Source organism: Rhinichthys klamathensis, unplaced genomic scaffold (genome assembly GCF_029890125.1).
Source record: "Rhinichthys klamathensis goyatoka isolate OS25496 unplaced genomic scaffold, OSU_Roscu_1.1 h1tg000810l_1, whole genome shotgun sequence".
NCBI classification, from domain to species: Eukaryota; Metazoa; Chordata; class Actinopteri; order Cypriniformes; family Leuciscidae; genus Rhinichthys; species Rhinichthys klamathensis.
Window position 1 is genome coordinate 95,550 of NW_026607198.1, and position 23,247 is coordinate 118,796.

The 23,247-nt window shown below is 39.6% G+C and overlaps 1 protein-coding gene across 1 annotated transcript; it reads right to left on the reverse strand.

The window, feature by feature from the left end:
- Nucleotides 1–3,874: 3,874 nt before the first annotated feature.
- On the reverse strand, nt 3,875–22,640 carry LOC130078066 (transcription factor SOX-13-like). The gene is made up of 14 exons (XM_056243563.1): nt 22,493–22,640; nt 18,632–18,806; nt 18,379–18,484; nt 17,599–17,685; nt 17,248–17,420; nt 17,047–17,115; nt 15,588–15,702; nt 14,327–14,394; nt 14,096–14,231; nt 11,557–11,678; nt 9,799–9,874; nt 8,995–9,162; nt 5,997–6,213; nt 3,875–5,886 (listed from the first exon to the last, which is right to left on the reverse strand). Exons 1-14 carry the CDS (start codon nt 22,582–22,584, stop codon nt 5,640–5,642), a joined length of 1,851 nt encoding a protein of 616 aa, XP_056099538.1. The 5' UTR covers nt 22,585–22,640; the 3' UTR covers nt 3,875–5,639.
- Nucleotides 22,641–23,247: the final 607 nt, after the last annotated feature.

Here is a 23,247-nt window from a genome sequence, read left to right on the forward strand (position 1 = left end):
TCTATGACTATTAAGATGTATTGCATTGTAACATTATTTTCATGACAATTGGCATGTACATTTCAAATGACTGTATTGAATTAATGAGAATCCAATGGAATTCAATGAGGGGGAAAAAAGTCAATAAAAGATTATTAAAGTACATTAAAGTGGTAAGAATTTGGGGAGGGAAAATGTCAGATTGCAAGAGATCTTAATGGCCCCAAAACAGGCTCTGTTTTCTTTTTTTATGCGAAATGTAATTTCTTATTTTTTCCCTTTTTAATTTTCTGGTGAAAAGTGATCTGTAATGTTTTTGTGAGATCCCTCTGTATAGAGTGGCGGAGGTATGACATCAGAACCCGGAAGACTAATTCGCCACCGGTTCCTTCGAGATTTTCCTATGGGGTTTTTGATTTATGTGTAAAATAAAGCCTGTGGTAAACATAACTCGACTATACTTTGACGTTTTGTTCTACTACGTAAATTACACACCCATAGCTAAAACGCGAATTTTGAAGCAGTTATGTTCATTTTTGAAAACATGCGTTTTTCATAAGAAACTAGATAAGACAGTTTGGGGTGTTGAGTGTGTGCCGTGTACATTGTAGAACAAAACATCAAAGTGTTGTCAAGTTATGTTTACCGCAGGCTTTATTTTACTCATAAATTATAAAACCCCATAGGAAAACCTTGAAGGAACCAGCGGTGAATTAGACTTCTGGGTCCTGACGTCATACATGTACCACTTTATAGAAGTCAGTATCTGTATAACTGGAATCACTATCTCTCTGGCAGCTTCTTGAACCCAAGTGTCCTTTTACTGACCAACCAGATCGGTCGCTGATCAGTTAGTACAGCAGTCATTTTCAGAACGTCTTGAAACTGAAGCTAGGCGTTGTGTTTGAGCGGCGGGGTCACAGTGAAATCTCGGAGGTGTCTCTGGCTCTGTGTCAGGTGCAGGTTAATAATAAAACGGTTTGAGCCGAGGGCGACGACTGAAAACAAGAGGCCCTTCAACAAAACCATGAATAATTTTGTAGCCAGTGTTTCTCTAATGACTTGGAACTGCCTGATAGCTCTGTGCTAATATACTTCGTTTTGGTTCTGTTCACTGCTTAGATCTAAAACTTGATTTGCGATTTTAAGGTGAATCTTGTGAAAACATTTCCAGGTCATATTTCACCACAAAATTGTGTACAAAAAAAGATTCTCCTAAAATTTCAAATGCTGTAATTTGAAAAAAATGTAAATAAAATGTGCATAAATTAAGCATAAATTAGTTAATTAAAAATACTGTAAATGTACTTTACAAATGTACTATACAATTGAAATAATCATATGTACATTACAGTAATGAGTGCATTTTGTTTCTCATAATATTAAGCTACTGGGGTAAATTATCACAATGAATAAAATATGCTTCACATTCTTTATTGATAATGTCATATTTCTTGATTTTGTGGTGAGATTTGACCTGGACATGCTCTTGACAGTTTCCATAAGATTCAATATTTAAGATCAGTTAATGGATATTTAGATCTTTGTCACTTTGTGGTCCATGATGACTGATGACTGAAAAAAGTGAAACATATTTATATAAGCTGCATATTCCATACATGCATTAAGAATGTTATGAATTTGAACAACGTGTTCATATAACAGGAGTGCAATGGCTAGGTATCTGTGTAGATGTACATATGTGAATGTGTCCACCAAGAAAACCACTTCTGTTCAGTTTTATTTTATTTTTGATGTGAAGGACATTTCTAATGTGAAGGGGGGAAATGTTTACAAGCACCATTTATGTTTTTTGGAAAGTTTAATTTTGTTGAAGCGAGATTATATTTTTCCACTTTAATATGAAAATTTCAATGTGGCCACAACTGTTTATTCCCTTTGGAATTAAGACTTATGGTGCAACAAAGTAAATTTGAACATCCTAGACATTTCATAGCACCACCTCTGTATGTATATATATATATATATATAAATATTAGTTATTTTCTCTTATGATTTGAAATGACCTTGTGAATGTCCCTTTTTAAACCTCTGCTCTTAAAAGGGATGTTTACAGGAAGCATCTGTGTCGGGATTTTTATTATGATACCAAACAAATCGGTTTTACAGCTTGCGCTTTATTTGAGATCAGTTCTTTTGTGAATGTACTGAAACAATGTACAGATAATGTTTCATTTATCCTTATATCTTTAATATTTCTACCTGTTTTGTATATTTAACTGAACTGGGAGTGTATTGGGTTATTAGGTTGGCATGGACCCAAGTATGTGTTTGCTGGAGACCAGCAGGGGGCGCTACTGTAGTGCAGCGATGCTTTCGGCACTGATAAGGAGTTTGTAAATACTGTGAAATATTGTGAAAAACACTGTATAATGTTTTCGCTTCTATTCAACTGTGGGAGGATAATTTAATAATTATTCCAAAAATTTCCATTAAAATGTCAGAGTTGTCAGATCTGTTTGTGTGCATTTGCCTTTATAAAAAATAAAAATAAAAAAAAAGTTGCTTTTTCTTTTTTTCTTTGATATGCTAGAATAATCTGTACTGTGCATTAAAAATGCCAAATTTGCCTCTGGTAACCCAAAGTGATTTGCGAGTCTTTTGCACCACACCTGGTCAAACACTTCAATTTCCTCCCTGAACTTTTGCCTGTCTCCAGTGGTGACCTGCATTTTGTCCCAGTAAGCACAGGAAGACTACTATTGAGGATATCCTGAATCAAACAAGCACAATGCAGTTACACACGTGCAGGGAAACATCCTCAGCGCTAATGTGGAGGGACTCGTTTTCTGCAAGTCTCGGGTGTAGGCTACTAATGAGCTAAAAGCGTATGGACAGAGAGAAGAAAGAAAAAATACAACGTTCTAAACAATCAGCCTAGCGTCGATATTATAGTGATATTACTACTGAAGTAATTAATGTAATCTTCTGTACAATGGATAGCTAAACCACAAGATAGCATTTTAGTAAATAAAGAGGACAAGCAATGATTCGCCAGTTCTGGTCAGGCAAATACCAGCGCAAATGTAACTTAGGCCTATGTTCTGAGAGTTATGTATGTCTGTGAAATATTTGATGGAATCAGGATGGAGGGCATTTATGTATGATCTAAAGTCACTAAACTATTGACTACTGAATGTTTAAAGGTAGGGTTGGTAATTTGTTTTATAAGCACTGTTATACTGGTTGAAACATATCCTAATAGCAATCAATAACAGAAGTGGTCTACTTTGGAAGTCTCATGAACAAAATATGTTCGTCCAGTGCAATGATACTCTGTCAACATGTATTTCCCATAGAGGTATTTTCATACCTCCACACACAGACATCACACGTCATTAGTGCGTTGTAGACAGTCACCTCACCAGGCACCGCAAACAAGAGTCATCTTTTAGGCCTACAGTTTCTTCTGAACCAAAACACAAGCTTATGCTGCGTTCACGCCACGTCATAACCATAATTACGAGATGGCAACCCGTGTCATTCTAACCGGAGCTGTTCACATCCTCAGACTGATTGGTACAACTAGAGCTCTGGAAGTTGTTTACGTTCATTATTATTGTAGTGTTATGTGCTTTGAGACATGAGGTAATTTAACGCCTTCTCTCGTCTCACGACTCTTTGCAAACTTTGATGTGTGCGTTCATGTGTTTTGAAGGAGGCGTGTCTTTGTAGACTTGCTATTGCTAGCCGCTCCTGAATTGCCTACCCTACCTTTAAATGAAAACTGGATAGCATTTATGTGATAATGTCCATCTAACTGTATATTATCACTTACTTTAATCATGAACACTTCACTAATTATTCTCTGATTGTATAATCATATTGAAACATATCTCCAAAAATATAAAGAATTTAACCTGAACCACAAAAGTAAACATAACATTTTTATTTATGCTTCAAAAACAAACCACAAAACTTGCTTGGAAAAATGCAACATACAGAAAAAAAAAACATGTACACCTTTAAATTATACACTTTTATAAACAAAATAAAGTCTATATCTATATTTTACATCAGCTGGTTTTGCAACGTGTCTGGATTGTAATTTTTCCAGTTTAGCCTCAACAGACAAAATACAAACTGCATTTCTGTATCCAGTTTATACATCATAATTTCTTTAACATATAAGGTTTAGCATAGCAATCCATTCAGTGGCAAATCCTTTCTAAAATCTCCTCTTTAAAATATAAAGGTTTTTTTCCTTCTTTTTTTTTTTCACAAAATGTTTACATTTCATCTCAACTGTAAATAGACGAGCAGCCCAATAATACGGGCCCAGTCAAGAGAACTGCGGGAATGGTAACTCAGTTATTTTCTTCAGCACAAACTCACTCTATATACACACTAAAATAGAAAAGTAAACCAAATTTTAAAAATGGGAGTAATTTGAGGGGTATTATTCACATGTCCTTTCACAAAATGAATAGTAGAAATTATTTGCATATATATACACAAGTGCAAAATTCTACTCTGAAAAAAACAATTGTTCTATTATGAGTCATGAGGGTATGAAAAAATATATTAGATGGAAAAAAGTGCCTTTCAAGTGATTATTCTGCACTAAATAAAATAAAAAAAGATTTTGACTTAGGGTAATATTTTAAGTGCAGTACCCAGATTCAAACAGCAGAGGACGCCACCAACCTGAAGAAAGTCTGCAGTCCTTCACTGCCCTCAGACAGAGTCTTAAAGGGGCAGGCTACTTAAATCTCTGTAACAGAACAGCCTATAATCGTCATCTGATAACTAGATATAATAAACTGGACAAGGAGTTCGGGAATGTTCCTTCCTTTTTCTAAGTCCACTTGTTTTCTTTTTTGCTCAGCCCTTGAGCTCTGGAAAGTACCTTGGCACAGTCTTAACAGGAACTTTTGCAGGAAAACCCTGGTGACATCAAGAAGCATTATAAAGCACACAGGCTTTAGTTTTTTTTAAATATATATATATATGGCTAATCGTTCAGAGCTCTCCATCTATTGGCTATTTCAAGAAATAGTTCATCCAAAAATTATATTTTTGTCACTGTTTACTCGCTCTAATCTCATTTTCATTTTTGGGTGAACCGTTCCTTCTTATGCATTCTATTATTTGACACTGTATAATCTGTGGAACTTTTTCAAACAAGGCGACCGTGAATATACGTATCTATACCCCTTCTAGAAGAGTCGATTCCCTAACATTTTCTTATGCACTTTACAGATAACCTTTACTTTTGCAACACCAGCTCCACAGTGCCTTCAAACGACTCAAGATCTGCAGTCTAACAGCGAATATTGTAGATTGAAAAAGTCTTGCTTTTTCCAGGCTCTGGTCAGTGTGTAAGACCTATCCTGTATGCCTGGCCTACACCACTGGGAAAATCTGAAATATAAAATATCTATCCTTAATTTAACTACTTGTCATCATGTCTGCTGCCTCCCTAACCAACCCCAGAGGACCATGTGACCGATCTGGCAGGTTTGAAACCAGTTTGCAAGGACATCCTCAAAACTGGACCGGAAAACACTGACCTATACCATTTTTTTGGACACCATCACGTTGTAGAGATTCCAAACTCTTCCGATTATTTTCTCCATCTCATTCCCCCTCTTGCATTTTCCACCCTCTCTGTCCTCCCATCCTTTCCTCGTTTCATCTCAGTCGGTGAGGACAACCAGCTCTCCCTCACTGCGTTCGCCCGTGTCACTCTCCTCCCCTTCGCTGTAGGGCTGTCGGGGCCGCGCGGCCTCCTGTGTCTCGTCACCTCGGATCTGCGGGGGCTCCAGAGCCCGGGGGAGGTAGTGCTCCAGGAGGGCAGGGTGCAAGGGCAAAGTGGTCATGGACACAGGTGTGGTCGGGTACTGTACTTCACTGGGGGGGTACGGTAGCTGCTGCTCTGATTGGCTGTGGGAAGAAATGTTGACTGTAAGGGGGCGAATCGGGAACCATCATTAGGTTATTCAGACGACTGACGACTACATTCACAACGTGTTGAGCGTGTCTGCGGGCATCACCTCGGAGGGTACGTTACTCGTTGCTCCTGTCGTCGACTCTTCATCATGGCCTTGTACTCTCCCACCCTCAGTCGTCTTCCCTCTACAATACAGGTGCGCTTTGGCCGGGGTTTGTATTTGTAGTCTGGGTAACGTTCCAGGTGCTGCCGACTCAATCTGGCCTGCTCTTCATAGTACGGCTGCTTCTCCTGATTGGACATGGACTTCCAACGGGAACCTGAGGAGGCAACAAACAGGCATGAAAGTAAGGTATTATATAACAGGGGTTTTCAATCTCACGCCCCCAACGCAAACATCATTGCTATATTACTTAATATGTTGCATATAGTGTGCAAAACCGTGTTTACGCCTTGCCGTAACAGCTTGAGGATGTCTACACTGGACACGACAAAGTGACCATTGCAAATCCATTCATTTTTCATGTCAAAAGTAGCGCAGGCGCTTTGGAGAACGTCAGAAACAGTACGAGGCATCAGTTTACTGTCGGGATTTAGTGTGTTGCATCGTGCCGCTCGCGTCCGGTGTAGACAGGGTGTTAGTTAAACTGAAACATTAAAAATATCAACAGCTTATAGAATTTTGTGTGATGGCTGAGCTTATTTTTCATTCAGTTTTACCATATTACCATCTCTGGTATTCAGGATTTTTACAAGCCACCTGTCCATTTTAGTTTTTTGCTCAAATTCAGTTGCGCCAAATCTGCTGTAACCATAGCAAAGGATTAGCTGGGAGAGTTAAATTGCCCACTCTAGAGTTAAATTTGCTAGTGAAATCTCACATTTACATGGTCTCTTGTCATCTCCATCACACCAAATATTCATTACAATCTTAATGTTACCTCTTCCAACCCTAGACCAAAGCTTGAAGTCGTCACATTTAATGGGGGCTCGTCCGGGATAATTACAAATTATCCCTGTAATTGTGATAATTGGGGTGTGTTTGTTAGTGGCAATTGACGGTACGTTGTTGACATACTGGCAGTGTACTCATGCGAAGTGTTATTGTAGGGCTCATCTGCTTATACATTATGGACACTAATCCACTAAAAAAATTTCCCTAAGGAGATTGTATGTCTGTATATTTGAATTTATGCACCTGTTAGTAATGAATAAAGCTAAAATAGTCAAACGAGTTTATTAGAAGGAAGTGTTCATGTACTTTTGGCTCGGAGCAGGTTTTTCAGTGGTATTTTTGAGAGTCTGTGAGAGTTTAAATTCCACAACGACAAGGAAGAGAAAGATAATTCAGAGTGAAAGTACAAAGGAGTGCAAAGGAGGAGAAAAAAACAATCAGCAACCTGAAGAATTCACTGACCTAATTCGCTACATGTTGGGAATGTTTTACTTTGTAAGAATTCAGTTTAAGTCAAGTCAAGCCACATTTATTTATATAGAGCTTTATACAATACAGATTGTTTCAAAGCAGCTTTACAGAGATAACAGGAAAATAATGCAAAAAAGTTTGTTTCCAGAAGAAAAAAATGGCGTCACAGTCCAGCTTAAGTAAGTTCAGTGATGTTTCATTTTTGTTCTAAAAAAAGTTATTAATTTAGTTAATTTAAATATATATAGCCGCACTGGAGTAAACCGTGATGTCATCGCCCAGCTCAGTTCAGTTCTTGTATAATAGTGTCAATGCAGGCAGATCAATATTATTGTTAAATATTAAATTAAATGTTACATTTAATGTCCCCAACTAAGCAAGCCAAGCCAATGGCAACAAAGGTGGGAAAAGGAAAAAGGTTTATTGACTGCATGCGTGCAACGCCGTCTTCACTGACAGTGTGCTGCGGGCTAAAAGGGTAGCAAACTGACAGAAACTTAGGTGTGTACCAGAAAGAGCTTCAGGCCATGTTTGGGAGGAGAAAAAAGCTTGAATCAGGAGGGTCTCAGTAGTGCCACAATGGAATGGAATGCAAGTGTTTTGTGAAAGGAAAGCACTGAGGAAGGCAGAGGTGCAGCAAGGGATGAGGGGGCTGAAGTTCTGGGTGTTGTTTTCCTGTCACCCCAGGAGCCAGGTGGCTGTATGTGCCCTAGTGTGACCCCTTTTTTATCCCCCCAAGACCTTCTGTCCTCCTCTCCATTCCAGCAAGTTACATGTTCGAAAATATAGATGTGTTTTACAGAGTAACACTTAAACTGCTGACTGTAGGATTAGCTGTGAGCATAAATAACCCACAGTTCCCATAACCCCCCAGCCCAACCCAACAATAAACAACTGATCTCAAGAGAAAGATAAAGGAGTAAAAAGAGTTGAAATAATAATACAATAATGAGGACAATGTTGTCAGAACAGGTGCTTCAGAATCCACAAAGAGGAAGGATTAGAGAGAGTACAGTCACTAGAGCATTCCTTTCGTTGATGACATTTTTCTTTGACAAGACGAAAAAGAAAAAACACTTTCACAAGTTCACACTTGCATATAATTAAATAGAGTAAAGGTTATGCGTATTTGGCTTGATGTCCGAGGGGATGGCTCCGTGCTCAGAATTTGGCCTGAACCCAGAGTACTCCCCCCATCCCAGGTTGGGATAGGAATAGTTAAAAGTGAGGAGATGTGGTGGTGGAGGGATGCTGGAAAACTGTCATGGAACAGAGGTAAATCAGCTGTATACAGTATATTTACCTCTTATCTTATTAATTGGGTTGATTAACTGAATGCGCTCCTCTTGTGTTAATTAGGTTAATTTTCTGAAAGCGCTCCTCCTGAACTTTGTTAATAAAACATCATTTGATGGACAAAGCTAACACAGTTTGCTTATATAACTATTAACAAATAAAGACATGAATATAACATGAACTGATGATGTGCAGTCATTGGGCAGAGCATCGACCAATGATATCTGTATCAGTCATTTATGTGCATGCAACATGAGAATTTTCAACTACAACAATATTCTGATAATATTACTACTAGTAAACTATCTAAAGTTTGGTAACAATCATTAGACTATCACTAAAATCAAATTCAAAATGTCTTGTCAAAACGAATGCTTACCAAGGATCTTGCTGATACTGGAGTTGTGCATGTCAGGGAACGCCTGCAGGATACGTCGCCTTTCGTCTTTGGCCCACACCATGAAGGCGTTCATGGGACGTTTGATGTGGCCAGAGGAGGGAGTCCGGGATTCACCATAGCTTCCCACAACAGAGATTGCCATCTGTCCTGTTGGGAACAACAAGATTAAAAAAAACAATCAGTCTAGACACACAAAACTTCCTTTTGTTTGTCAACACGCCCTGCAGCCAAGTGCAATTACACAGGCAGGTGGCATCTGTGTTTGCTGCATGCCAAATAGGTTTTTATTGTATGAGAAATAGTCATAAATTCACCATTTGTTTACTTGATCAGAAAATTGCATGATCGACTGAAATTTCTTGATTCAAATTTTGCGCACGTACTAGTGACATGCAAAACTACATACTACGACTAGTCAGCTGACCTGTCTTACCTGCTAGCCATGCATAATTAGATCGGGATGAGGTGATCTCGAAATGGACATGCTTCTTAGGGGGTGTTTACAAAACGGTTTGCAAGAGAATGGAACGCAATGCAGGGATCCATTTTTAAGTTGACACAGTATCACTTTAGGAAACGGTGCAAGATGCAACACAATAGCCAAAGACATCATTTTGAATGCGTATGGCTGTATCAGGAAAGGAAATTAATTTAAAGACACTGTCCCGTGCGAACTAACCAACAGCTAAAGCACAACAATCAGGCAGCATACTAATTAATGTACCACCGAGAGAGAAAAAAAAAAGAAGAAAATTGAAGTTGACCATGACGGCCCATACTTACCCTCAGAGTCACTGCTGAGGTGGTCCTCATTCGTCCTCAGGCACTGTCCTTCATCCATCCGGTCTCGAGACGCCTCCTTATAATCAATCCAAAAAAAAAAAAGACAGAAAATATGTAATAGTAATGCCTGCTACAGAGTGTATGATTTCAGCAATCCTATAAAGACTAAAGACGCATCTATTTAGCCAGGCATTCATTTACATTTTTTATCTTACAGTTACTGTAAATTCGGCCACTACTTCATAAACGCCAGAGGAGAACTGGCCCCGACTGAGCCTGGGTTCTCCCAAGGTTTTTTTTTCTCCATTGGGTCATCTGATGGAGTTTTAGGACACCATCGGGTCACTTGATGGAGTTTTTCGGTTCCTTGCCACTGTTGCCTTTGGCTTGCTCAGTTGGGGATATTCAAATTAAATGACCCATCATACCACTGATCAGCTCTACCAAACTTGGATGTCTTTTTCCAGTAATAAACAAACACTGTTAAGTTGTTTTGATTGATACTGTGAAGCAGCTTTGATACAATCTGTATTGTGAAAAGCGCTGATTTGACTTGACTTGACTATAAGATCACTACAAATCACACTGTACGACATGGATCTAATCAACTTGGGTACTGTACGATAATGGCACCTATTGAATCGTAGGCTACGACGCAAGTTAGTATAGAAGAATAATCAGCATGCGCTAGTGTAGAGCAAGATGAATCGGACTTTGGCAATTGTGGTTTTTAATGTGCGCTAAAAAAACAGCAGGAAGCGAAAGAGGAGAATATGGACACGGACATGGATAGGTAAAGAGGCCAGCTTGGCATGCCAATCTTGCAAATGGAGCTTGAGGTAAGTAGTTTTAAGTTTTAGCACCATGTTGCAGGGATCAATACATGTTGCATTTTTATTGGCTAGTCAGTAGACGCCGGTCAAAACAGAAAACACACTGTGAGATGATCATGCTAATTTTTTGACTGTGACAACGGCCGACTATGAACCTCTCTCACTGTAAGACTAGGACCACCGTTTAGGAGCCACAATTGCAGAAATCGCCACGATTGGTCATCTTTCGTCTGGGACAGCCCAAAATCGTACAATGTGTACAGAGCATAAGACACAAAGGGCCCCAGCGAAATTTGTGGTTGTTAAATACAATTTTGAAGCTATATTCTTCGCCCTTTCAAATGGCTTGGCATTGTTGTCAATGTCTACCTGGATATTCAAGAGTATGCAAGACAGTTGTACAAGTGTCAAGCTGTAAAAACAGGTTTAAGTGGAATGATTCAAAACCCAGTTGACAACAAAGGCGAAATCACTGTCAGATCTCCCTGCGGTTAAACTGAACTCAAAAGCAGCAACAAAGTGGTTGTCAAAACAGGTGTCTACGGAGACTTGAGGCTATTTCACAATTGCCACGAACACAAACAAGTGAACATACAAGTTGTGGTAGGACTCTAATAGCAGCTGTTCTTGGCTGAAATGGGAATGTACCCCTTGTTTAACCGATATCATGAACCTCTGTAAACCAATATCCATCGCTGACCCTGACCGCCCCCCCCCCCCTTCTCCTGTAACACAGTGGGAGTTCTGAAAGAGGGCCGTTTCAAGTGCGGGCCATTAATGGATACTTGCCCCGATGTTTCAACCTTGAAGCATGACCAATGGTGACAAACAGCGGGCCCCAGGTGCCGCCCGAGGAACCTTGGAGAACTAGGGTGTGGAGTATGTGAGAGCGTGTTTGTGTGTGTGTGCTAAGACGTTGACTCACCAGCCTTGTGTTGTTGTCCCTCTCACGGTCCCTCTCTCTGCCCGTCGGGCCTTGTCCTCCACGCAACAGCTGCTGGGCATCATGAATGGCTTGTGTCACAACATCACCCTCTCCCAAGAAGCCTGAAGAGTGAAAGGGCGAGAGAGAAAGGAAACTTTAGACAAGGTCAAGAGAGATACATTTATCCCTCTCCGTCTTGTGATGAACAAATAAAGCCCTTGGCTCGGTCTCAAGTATATGATCCGATCCAGGACAAGACCCCGTCCAAAGGCTTAAGACAAACAGTCACGTCTGAGGTGCTGACACATTCTCAGGGGCTGGTTCGAAGGGGGAACAGGTTTTCTGAACTGCTGACAACTGCCGTTAATACTTGGGATAGAGGTATGTTGGCAGTGGGAACCCTAAGATGGGTCCTTTCTAACAGGGTGCAGAGAGTCATTTTTACTGAATGTGAACCTCAAGGACTGCCCTCTCAAACAATGCCATGAGAGTACAGCAGGAAAACCACAGTGGACATGTCTGACTCATAGGCCCTTTTTACACCTGGTATTAAGATGTGTTTTGTAGTAGTAGACGAGGGAGTCACCTGGTATTTTAATCTGTCCATTTTGTACAATTTCAACCACTTCTGTCATAATTTCTTTGAGGGGAGGGTCTATAAGTGGTAAATGTATGGGCTTTTTTTTTTAAAGCTCACGCAATTTACATATGAATTTGTGAGTGTGTGTTAGAAACCAGGAATGTTGAGAGAACATTGTGCTTGGTATGTTTTTTGTCTTCAAACCAAACTTGGGTCTTTAGCCGACAAAAGTATAAATCCTGTCTGGCTAGCGCTCTTCCCATAATGTTTACGCATCAGGGGTCTCATTTATAAAACTGTGCGTAGAATCCTTACTAAAAGTGTACGTGCGTCCGAAAGCCAAAAATGGCGTACGCAAACAAATTTACGTACGCCAGAACCTGCGCAGAATTCACTTTATAAATCCCAGTCAGCGGAAGATTGTGCGCACATGCGTCTCCACCCCGAAATAACCATATATGGAGCTTACAACACCTAGTTTTACTATGGATATCCTCATCTGCATTTCATTTTGCATATAATTATTAATCCACGTGATAACATGTTTAACGGTACAAGACATTTGGAAAATATGAAATACGGATGTGCCGTCACATTGGTTACATTAATAAAAAATAATTTAGTAGCCTATATCCTTCCCTTGGTTTTGAATAAATAAATCAAATAGTGTAAAATACATTTCAGAGAAAGTTTTTCTCAATCTTTTCCACTGGCCAAAGAGTATTTTTAATTGATTTATATTTTTAATGGAAACAGGCAGACCTTCTAGTGCATTATTTGCACAAAACTATTTTCTCAGACAATCTGTTATTATCATGATAAGCAATTATCTCTGTAGTTAAAACATTAAAACACAGCATGCCAGAGAAAAAGTGTTTGAAAGCATTGCATCCACAACAAATATTTCTATTTATTGAATATAAAAAAATGTTTTAACTTCTCAGTAATGATTTCATGTAATTTAAGTGTCTAACTCCATTAATCAGAATGGCATATTTAATCTAAATGTTTATATCAGAAGTAAAACATAGTTTTATTTATTTAAACTGTTATTGTGAACATATTTCACAGAACACTGTATTTATGAATATAATGAAGATTTACGGTTTTAGATAGGCTGCGTCAGTTTCACTAAAAAACAAAGGGATGGATATTTAACAAAGGGATGGATGGTTGCTTCATGTGATAGGCTTGGTGAGTAAAATTATATTTGTATTATCTTTCTGTACACTGTATGTATCATTTTCTTTAGATTTTCGGTCTAAAAGTGACCAAAAAGACATTTAGCTCCAGCTCACCATCGGTGTCGCCAAACTGCTCTGTCTCCAAAACGTGCATACGCACGGCTCAAAGTTTGCTTAAAGGTGCGCACATTCTCCCGTCAAGTTTATTTTTTTATAGATCACAACCTTTGCGTGGAAACTGGCGTACGTACGTTTCCAGCCCCGTTTTGTGCGTACGCATGCTTTATAAATGAGACCCCAGGTCAGTAGGCGGAGAGTAGGCGTCTTTTGTGGTTGTTCGAACACATTCGACCATATGAGCGTTTACTCTACGAAAGCAATCCGGTCAAATGCGTTTTTCGACTACCTCTGGAAGTGGTCGAAAGTGGACAAGCTCAAAAGGTTTTAGACCCTGTATTTAGCGTCATCCACTTGTGATCAATCGACCAAGACGCATCTTAATACCAGGTGTAAACAGGGCCATAAAGAGGTAGAGATATTTTTGGACACACCTGACAGCACAACATAAATACAAAGCAATTTGTTGTGCAACTGTAATAAATAAATTCCCAGTCTCAATCTACTAAACAGTGCTGTGGGTTGAGAGGAAATTGCAAGATCAATTGTAACAAAACAATCTTTCAAATCAACTTAAAGCACATAGCACTGCTTCAACCTCTCCAGCACATTGTAATTTTGGAGACTGGATGTGTTGGTGTGGTGAAGTGTCACATACTTAGGCTGAGGGCAGATCGAGGAGGGCTATGGGGCAGATCTCTGGGTCGGTACCCTGACTGCATGTGGGCCAGTTCCAGTGCCTGGGGGCTTGGGGTCTTGGGTTTAGCCGTGAGGTTGAGAGGTTGACTGGTGTCCTTGAACACAAAGTCATCGTAAAATTTGTTAATAAATTACTAAAAATACAACAAAAAGTGAAAGATGACCTGCAGATCAGAGCTAGATAGTGTACCTGGCGAAAGACTGAACCACTGGACCTTTTGGAGTGTGGATTGGGCAGCAATTGCATGGGATATTCCACTAAAAACAAATAAACAAGTACATTTAAAAGACTGAAACATAAGGATTTACAAACATAAATGGTTGGTGGGCATGCGAGAGATCTGCTACCAAACCCGAGCCCAACAGGACATGGCCAACTATCAGGTTTCAAGAAAGGTTCAGGTCAATGTTTCCATTTCACAGGTTCAAAGCAAATATAAATCTTTCCTAGTTACTATCAGTCCAAATGCTCTGTATCCTTAATGACTTCTAAGACATACAGCATTGCAAACTGCTAAGTGTTTATCGCCTATGAACTTCTCTAATTTACCAGCTGGATAAACTCTTTGAGCTCAGATTTGCTTGAGTCCTTGGCCCTCAATTCCAAGTTTCTTTACAATGGCAGCTCAATTGTGTCAGGCATGCTGTTAGCCAACTAGCTCATACACTTGTCCTATTGTTCCCTGTTCTTTCCTTCTATCCTTCATCTTCTAAGCGAATGGAGAACATGCATACATACAGGCATCAAAGTTGTGCATTTACAAGAGTCTTTAAACTAAGCGAGGGCACAGTTCCATAGATTACAGACGTCAATGCAAAGAACCCGCTCTGGATTTTATTTGATCAATATGGACTCTAATTCAATGGACAGCCCTGAGCCGTTCTTTAATGAATGTGCGAGGAAATCACTCGGGCAGACCTTTCAGTGAGTCTTTCTTTATGATGTCCTTTCTAAGTGGACCAAAGACATGAGCAAAACCATCAATTCCTGCAATAACTACTTGTTTTACAGAACAGACCTTCAGACGAACATGCATTAAGAAAAGTTCTTGGAATAGAACGTTTTTTTTATTTCACTTTAGCATAGAATAGCATATTAACTCTTTCGATTCAGCTTGCACTAAGCTACATATTAACTGAAACTACAAACTACAGCTGATAAGCTTGCGCTGAACGGCGCAAGAGCAAACAAGTTTTTCAAATAACCAACAAAGGGTAATATTTGAAGTCAATTATTTAGAGATTTTTGACAGATGCTATTTGATCCATCTGAAGATAACAGATGGCTGAATCCTGTGTCCTAACAGACTCTTATTGTAACAGCTAACAGTTGCTCAATATGCAAATAGGTAGGTCTTCTATGCCTATATCAGGATATGCGAACAATTCACTCCATTGGTCAAAGGGACGGAGGTTGAGGAAGTTTTCTTGAGGGTTTGGTGCGGCCTTACCTGGTTTGCAGGGAATGGGCTGCAGAGGTAAACCCATCTGGGCCTCAGAGGTGACTGGCAACGGCTGGGCGTTGGGGTGAAAGGCGGGGATCATAACATACGGCATGTTTACCTGCTGGTTCAAAGGTCACAGAGAACACCTTAAGTCACCTAATATTGCATTTCCACTCTGTCCAAATAATCTTAATGGAACAATTCACCCAAACAGGTAAGTTCTATTTACTCACTGTCGTGTCATGACCTCATTTCAATTTATTTCTTCTTTAAAATCACCATGAAATCATTGACATTTTGTACAGAACAATACAGTGTTTATTACAAATGCTGTGCACATCATTATTCTTTGTGCACTCGTAATCTTTAATCAAAAACGTTAACTTTTTAAATTTTTTAGGTGAAGTATTCCTTTAAGATCATGGGCCCTATCTTGCACCCGGCGCAAATGACTTTGTACACTGACACATGTATCATTCCTATTTTGCACCCGCGCAAAGCGGGCTTTTCCCTCCACAGACGCACGTCGGTAAACTAGGAAATGAACTTGCGCTCCCTGGGCGGGTCGGCGGAAAAAGAAGGCGTGTTTCGGCGCAAACATTCCCTAGTGCTATTTTGCAGTTGCAGAAAACAATTCCGCCACTGATCAGAAAAAACCTAGTCTAAAGTAAGTGGCGCGTTGCGCGTTGTTCATAATGCTATTTTAAGCGTGCATGCTTGGCCATAATGTAGTGGGTGCACAACACGCATACACTTCTCTCATCAACACAGATGCAGCAGTTTTTATTTTTGCAAATCATACATTATAAGAAGGAAAAATATTAACACATGAGGGAAATCATTGTGGTGTCCATGAAGATGTAAAAAATGTAGGCCTAAATCTAGCTTACACATTTACCCCAATTTTTCAGGCTAATTGTAGTAATGACGGATCAGACCTGTTTGCCCAATAGTGGCAAGACACATATGTATATAAGGACATCTGACAAATGAGTTTGTCCGTCAAGAACCAAAAAAAAAAATCTCCCATCCCCATACAACGTCACTTCTCTGTCTTTCACTGCCCTGACAAGAACGTCGGTCTCCTCGGCTGTGAACCGCTCCTGGCGCGCGCCTGGTAAATGCGCCATAATAATAACAATCCGCCATGCAACATGCGCACCTGCTCTTAAAGGGTATGTTGGATGACGCTCTGATTGGTTTATTTCACGTTACGCCCAAACCACACCTATGAATAATGAAGCTATTTCAGACCAACCCCTTTTAAACTTGCGTCGGGCGCAAGAGTCATTTATCCCGCCGGTAAAATAGCAACAGCGCCCAAGACCCGCCCACAAAGTTACTTGCGCTTCGCGCTTGATACTTGCGTTTCAGATCGTTAAAATAGGGCCCCATAAGTTTCTCCCCACTCTCTAGTAGTTCATACAGTAAAGTAAACTGCAAGGTTTTGAATCATTAACCTCACCTGAATTTGCTGCTGCAGTAAATTGATTTTATGTTGCTGCTGTATCAGCTGCTGCTGCTGTTTGGCAATCTAAAACAGAAAAATCGGCATTCAAAAACCAAACTAATCCATATATTGTTTTTCCTGACAGTGCTTTTTTGCAGTTCCTCTTCAAATGCTCCATCTTTTTCCTTGTCACTTGTTCAACTCTTGTCTACACACCTGTTCTTGCTGCTGTCTTGCCAATTCCATCTGTTGCTGCTGTTTCTCCAGCAGTAGAGCAGCCATATTCCTCTGCTCTGAATGAGCTCCTAGCAGCTGCTCTCGCAGACCAGAGAGCTGGTTTATCATCAACAACAACTGAAACTCCTTCTCTGCCAGACTCTCTGGGGTTCCTGTAAACACATACGCACAAGCTGATGGTCAGGCAGAAGGTGTCAGTGAAAAACAAATGTGAGATGAACCAATCACAATTGAAAAACACACACACACAATGCTATATGGTTACTCCACTAAATGGTTTGCATGACAAAGTGTATGTACTGTATGTGCAGTATAAACAGATAAATTCACCTTTTAAGTTGACACTGGCCTGAAGACCCTTCCCAAGGAACTTTTCTTTCCAGTCTGTATTCAGAAGCTTTTCAATTGTGGGCATCACTAAAAAAATATATATTATATCAAAAACAATTCAATATTTTAACTTTTAATAATTTAAAATGAACCCCTGGACAAAATATGTCTGAAAGCATTTAAATGTAATATTTCTATTAAAACGTAGATTAAATGTTATTATAGTTCTATATATATATATATATATATATATATATATATACACACACACACACACACACACACACATACTGTATATATATATATATATATATATATATATATGAAATTATCTAAAATATACAAGATACATGTGTACTTAATATAATGACGCATAATTATGGAAACAGAGTGACACAATAGAGAAGAAAACACTTTTTGCTGTACTAAAAAAACTAGAGCTTAAAACCCCATTTATAACAAAAGAAAAATAGAAAGTGAAACAATTCTTGGGAATGGGTGAAAATAAAAGGAAAGCTATTTAAGAAAACACTTGAGGACTCTTTAATAACCAATAAGCATTTCCCAGGGGCTGTGAAATATATCATCCAAATGAAATCACTGAAAAGCTTCATAGAACTTGAAACAAAAGAGGAATTAGGAGGATCCTCTCAATGTAGACTGCATTAATAGCAATCAGGTCCTAATTGCTGACAGATACATGGACGAACCACTTAATCAAAATTAAAAGCTCAAAACTTCTTTCAAAATCCTCTTCTGTAAAGGAACCGTTGCCCTTACCCTCACTGACGTTAGGTTTGCTGTCAGTCTTGTCGTAGGCTCTGCTGCCTCCATCTTGACTGGCAGGTGTGTGTGAACGTAGCAGTTCTTTACTGGGAGGAGAACTCTCCTGAACAACACAGGAACAAATCCTCACTACAGAAATCTCATATCTTATCATGAAAAAAGTCCATTGTCTTGATATCAAATTACTTTAATTTATAAAACAAGACTAAAATTCATGAACAACACATCATCAAACTCCAGGTCATACCAAGTGTGCGTTAGGTGGCGCTGACTTCTCAACTGACCAATCACAGATCGGAGAGGATTCCCGGTTGACAAATCTGCCTCCCAATTCGTCGTCTTCAAGCTTGATACCAACACCCACCATGGTCACATTGCTCTTGGCATGGGGATGCAGAGCAGGTGGACTGGGCTCACACATTCTGCAAAAACAAAAAATAACATTTATCAGAGCATGCTAGTCAAAAGAAAGAAAAAGTTTGCCTTTATAATCTTGCACCAAAACAACTTGCTCCACCTCAGCTGATGTTATCAAGCCCTCTTATTTTTCAACCACCTGTCACACTTTGGAGTATCAGATCAACTCCTGATGGATAAAAACTAGTTCTCCCCTACGTTTTCCTATTAAATATTCTGTTTCACTCAATGAACAATATGTCACGTTACAGAAGGAAAATGCAGTGCATAGATGGACAATTTCATGTTGAATTCACTTTTCAGCAAGAATTTGGAAACCATGTCAGACTGCATTGCTAACAAGGGTATTCCGGTTTTGTACAGCTACTGTCTGGGAAGAACAGAGAGACCACGGGGGGAAAAAAAGCAGCTGACTGCTTTGCATAAGGAACAGAAGGGTTTTTGTGGAGCCCAGACACAGGCCACCCCATTCGAACTCTTTCACCGAAGCCACTTCTTCAGGGTCTCCAGGGCTCTGTGTCGGGAGAGGATATTTGTGCGGGATTGTGTTGTGTGTGCACGTCAGAGTTGTTCAAATCTGTCAACATACTGTCAGAAAACAGATGCCAGACTACTGTGCCCATCAAGTATCTGGCCGTCTCAAGTAGCACACCAAACCCTTCTGCAATGAAGGACAAGAGGAGGAGAGAGACGGAGAGAGTGAAGGAAAGAAAGAAAGAGAGAGAAGGCAATTTCAAAATTAGCCGAGGTCTATAAACACCTCTCCTCCACCTCCTCCTTCGCTCTGCACGACAAAAGAAACACAAGACAACCCAAAGAAAACAAACACAAGGGAAAATGCATCTCTCCCTTTCTTTTTCACTCTCTAGCGCTCTGCAAATATATATATATATATATATATATAATGCCCATTGTTACAGAGAAAGAACAAAGGAAGTTTAAACAATGGGCATGACATGGACAAAAGCAATAGGCTGCAGGAAACACAGCAGGGTAACAATACAAACGGAATGTGCCGATGGTCCGTGGCAGAAAAAAAAAAAAAAGTGGAACAGTCACTGGGCCGATTCCAGTTCCTCCTGTATTTTTTCATCCACTCTGAAAACACAAAAGCAGCTTGTACGTTTACATTAAGGCGCAAGAGAAAGGGTGAATGCTTAGCTCAAACGTTTTCTGTTAAGCTGAGCAACTTGGTTGAATTGAAAATAATTCAATGGACCAATCTGTTCTTTTGAAGTAATGATTTGCCAATGTACCATGGAGGAAATTGGCCAAGCCTTGGAAGGTTTGGGCAAAAGGGCGTTGTTTTCTGTTCGTGTATTTGCCTGACCGCAAAGCAAACAAAAGTTTGTGTGTGAAAGTAAAAAACCTTAAGAGCTCAATTAAGTTGGATAAACTTTTTATCCGACAAGAAAACATGCACATAAACTACGATGGAAACACATTTACAGTATAAATTCCTCGATGCGCATAAAAAAAAAAAAGTGACTTTGCTATGGGACGGCATAACTGGACTAACCAGCGGACCGATCTCGGTGCACAGCATCTGAAAGGCTGTTTTGGTTGTTCTGAAGTGCCTGAGCAAAGTCTGTCGTCAAAGTGGTCTGGCATAATTACCTCCCAAAACTGTGTAACACGACTGTGTTCCCAAACAGCAGCATCTGCCTCCGAAAGCAAGATCACTTTATTGCGTTTCGTCTGCGCGCTCTGAGGCGCAAGCAATTGATTATATAGGGAATTATTATATACAGTGGCTTCTCCGGCTACAGCAACTTCCATTCTTCCTAGTTGTATTTTGAACCAGTTTAACAGGATGATTTTATATTCTTTGGCTCACTGGACGGAAATGTTTTATGCAATATTCCAATTTCAATTCCAATTTCAAAAAAGCTCAATTCGCAACTTTGGATGGAAACATAGCTATTGGTAGTCAGCGCACTCAGTTAAGGTTGATCTCTTGCTACGAATCACTGTCAGCTGTGAACCGCAAACTTGATACGGTCTTCCCAAATCAGATTTAGATACCAAGGACAAGACCCCCTCCTTTCCCTGGGAACCAAGTGCACTCACGAAAGATCCTTGTAAAATAACCCGCCACCATTGGTGCATTATAAATAAACACTTGCAAGAAGTCTACACTATTAAAGTCTCTATTGTGACGAGGCTAAAATTATTCCTGTTCCCCCAGTTGAGAAGCACTGATCCACAAACCAGGTGCAGGAAGTGTGAATTTGTCAGCTCCTTCCAAGTGCACTTGTAGTTCTAGAGATATTCCGGCTATTTGCTTGGAGGGATTTGACTGTCAAAAAATGGCACAGCCTCAAGCTCCAAACGGATTCGTGAAGATTAATGCTAAAGCAAAGCTCCTTCGCGCTCGTCACGCACAAGTGTTAAAGAATGTTGCATTGTAAAAAAAGCAACAGTTGGAAGGGTAAATAGTTAACCAGCAAACTTTTTGTAATGTCAATATGTAACCGAATGCAAATCTTAAATATTTATGGAAGCCAATTTGAACTATAGAGTATAGTAAATAAAAAGGTAATAATTTCTCTTAATTGTGTTTTTCTCACTCACAACTGCAATGTTATGTCTCATAATTTTAACAATCTTTTTGTAAATAGAATTAAAGTAAAACAGGCTTCCATTAATATTTAATTAGTTTTGAAAAAAAAGAAAAGAAAGGAATACAAAAGGACAGCACTGACAGCATTGTTCTTAATCCCCTTTAAAAGGTGAATGTGTCATAACTTGGTAATTGCGATAAGAAATATAAATGACAAGCTCTTGTGTCAGCACATGCAAAACAAGCCAGAAAGACTTAACAGTATGATTGATGGTAACTGCCAGTGGGTCTCACAAGACTACAAGTTTCGAGTTTGTTCTTACCTGTTTTTCGGATGTGGAGCCATAAGATGTATTTCCAAAGAGCTCTGACAGTCTTTTGTGGTCTAAGATAATATCAGCCTCCAGGTTCTTTGCGTTTGAGCTAAAACACCTCTGAAATGATATACTTCCCACGGTCAGGAGTGCGCGAGACAAAAGCTTAAGTTCCCTTACAAGTCGTAACGTGTTGCGGCCTCACATTCTGTCCCGCACTCCTCTGATGCAAATACGAGTTTTCTTTGTTGTTTCTAACTCTCCCTTCCCTTATGATGGCACTGAAGTGGTTAATTTCCGCATTGTGACAAGTCAAGCTTCTAAACATTGTCGAAAAGGACAAATAAAACTGTCAGAAGTGCCAAAAACAAGCCTGTGCGTGCAAAGACTTTGTTTTACTGAAATCTAAGCGATCATTAAAGGAACAGAAGACCCGTAGTGACATAACACCAGTTTGAACATGAAGTCTAAAGGCTTTTTAACACCCTAAATCATTGCACTTGCCAATTAGGCATGTAACAATTAAACACGTTTTAACTTTACAAGCACCTGTTGTAAACCAGCACTTGACACAACGTGAGAATGCAGCAAACTGCTCTGGATGATGGTAGGTTTCCCCTAAGACCAGACAGGTGAACACTTTTGGGTCTTCAGCTAAAAGCAGAAGTGTTTGTAAGCTTTGAGCCCATCAGCATGCGATGCAAAGTCCAATCAGCTGTTGAAATCCAGCAACAGGAACTTCTAAACCCACCTGCCAGTAACTATACTCTTAGCAAAGATACAAAGCCTTGACCCAAGCAAACGGTCTACCAACCTCAAGAGCATGTGGTCAGTTTTCATCGTCTTCGGGTCGTCTCTTGGAAACCGTTTCACTTGCCAGTGTGGAAACATGTAGAAGCAACTCATGTTGTTAGGTGGAAGACGGTGGACACCTCTTTAGTAAAACTGCCCAGTGACGTCCCAGGAATTGAGAGGAGAGCTGGTGTCTCTCAGTCTTAATGCCGGATGCACAAAACTGCGGTCACGAAATTATGCCCTATAGCGAAGGCAAACAGTAGCATTTGCATGACTTTTGCCTCGGTTATAACTTTCCACTGAGTACTTTACACAGATAGGGATTTGATAACATTGTAAAAAGTGAAATTGGAGAGGGGTATCCAGGAATAAACATGGCAGAAAACAAAATCGGACAGATATAGAAAGAACATTTTGTTTGTGTTTCGATTTGACTGCTGAAGACATTTACGTCTGTCGTACAAAAAAACAAAACAAAAAACCCCAAAAAGATACATATCTACTTGTATATTTTATAAGACTAAATACAGTTACAGGAAAAAATTCAATGATCAAACAATGCTTTAATTTGGATGAACAAGACGAACAAATGAGTAAAAACTGCGTAACAGGTCAAACCTTTTTCTGGAAGAACAATAATATCAATTAATTTTTCTTAACAAAAAAAAACAAAAAACATTTCACACTATTACTTTTAGGGTGTGTTATACAATGCCTAAAACAATTGTTCATAAACATGCTTTACAAACTCTACAAGAAACGCCTTAAAACTAA

Excerpts from the sequence above, each read along its gene's own strand:
- LOC130078066 (XM_056243563.1), bottom strand. The coding sequence starts at position 22,584 with ATGAGTTGCTTCTACATGTTTCCACACTGGCAAGTGAAACGGTTTCCA. Across the intron at positions 14,395-15,587 it reads GCCCATTCCCTGCAAACCAG|TGGAATATCCCATGCAATTG; the intron begins GTAAGGCCGCAC and ends ATTTGTTTTTAG. Across the intron at positions 6,214-8,994 it reads CAGTATCAGCAAGATCCTTG|GTTCCCGTTGGAAGTCCATG; the intron begins GTAAGCATTCGT and ends TTGCCTCCTCAG.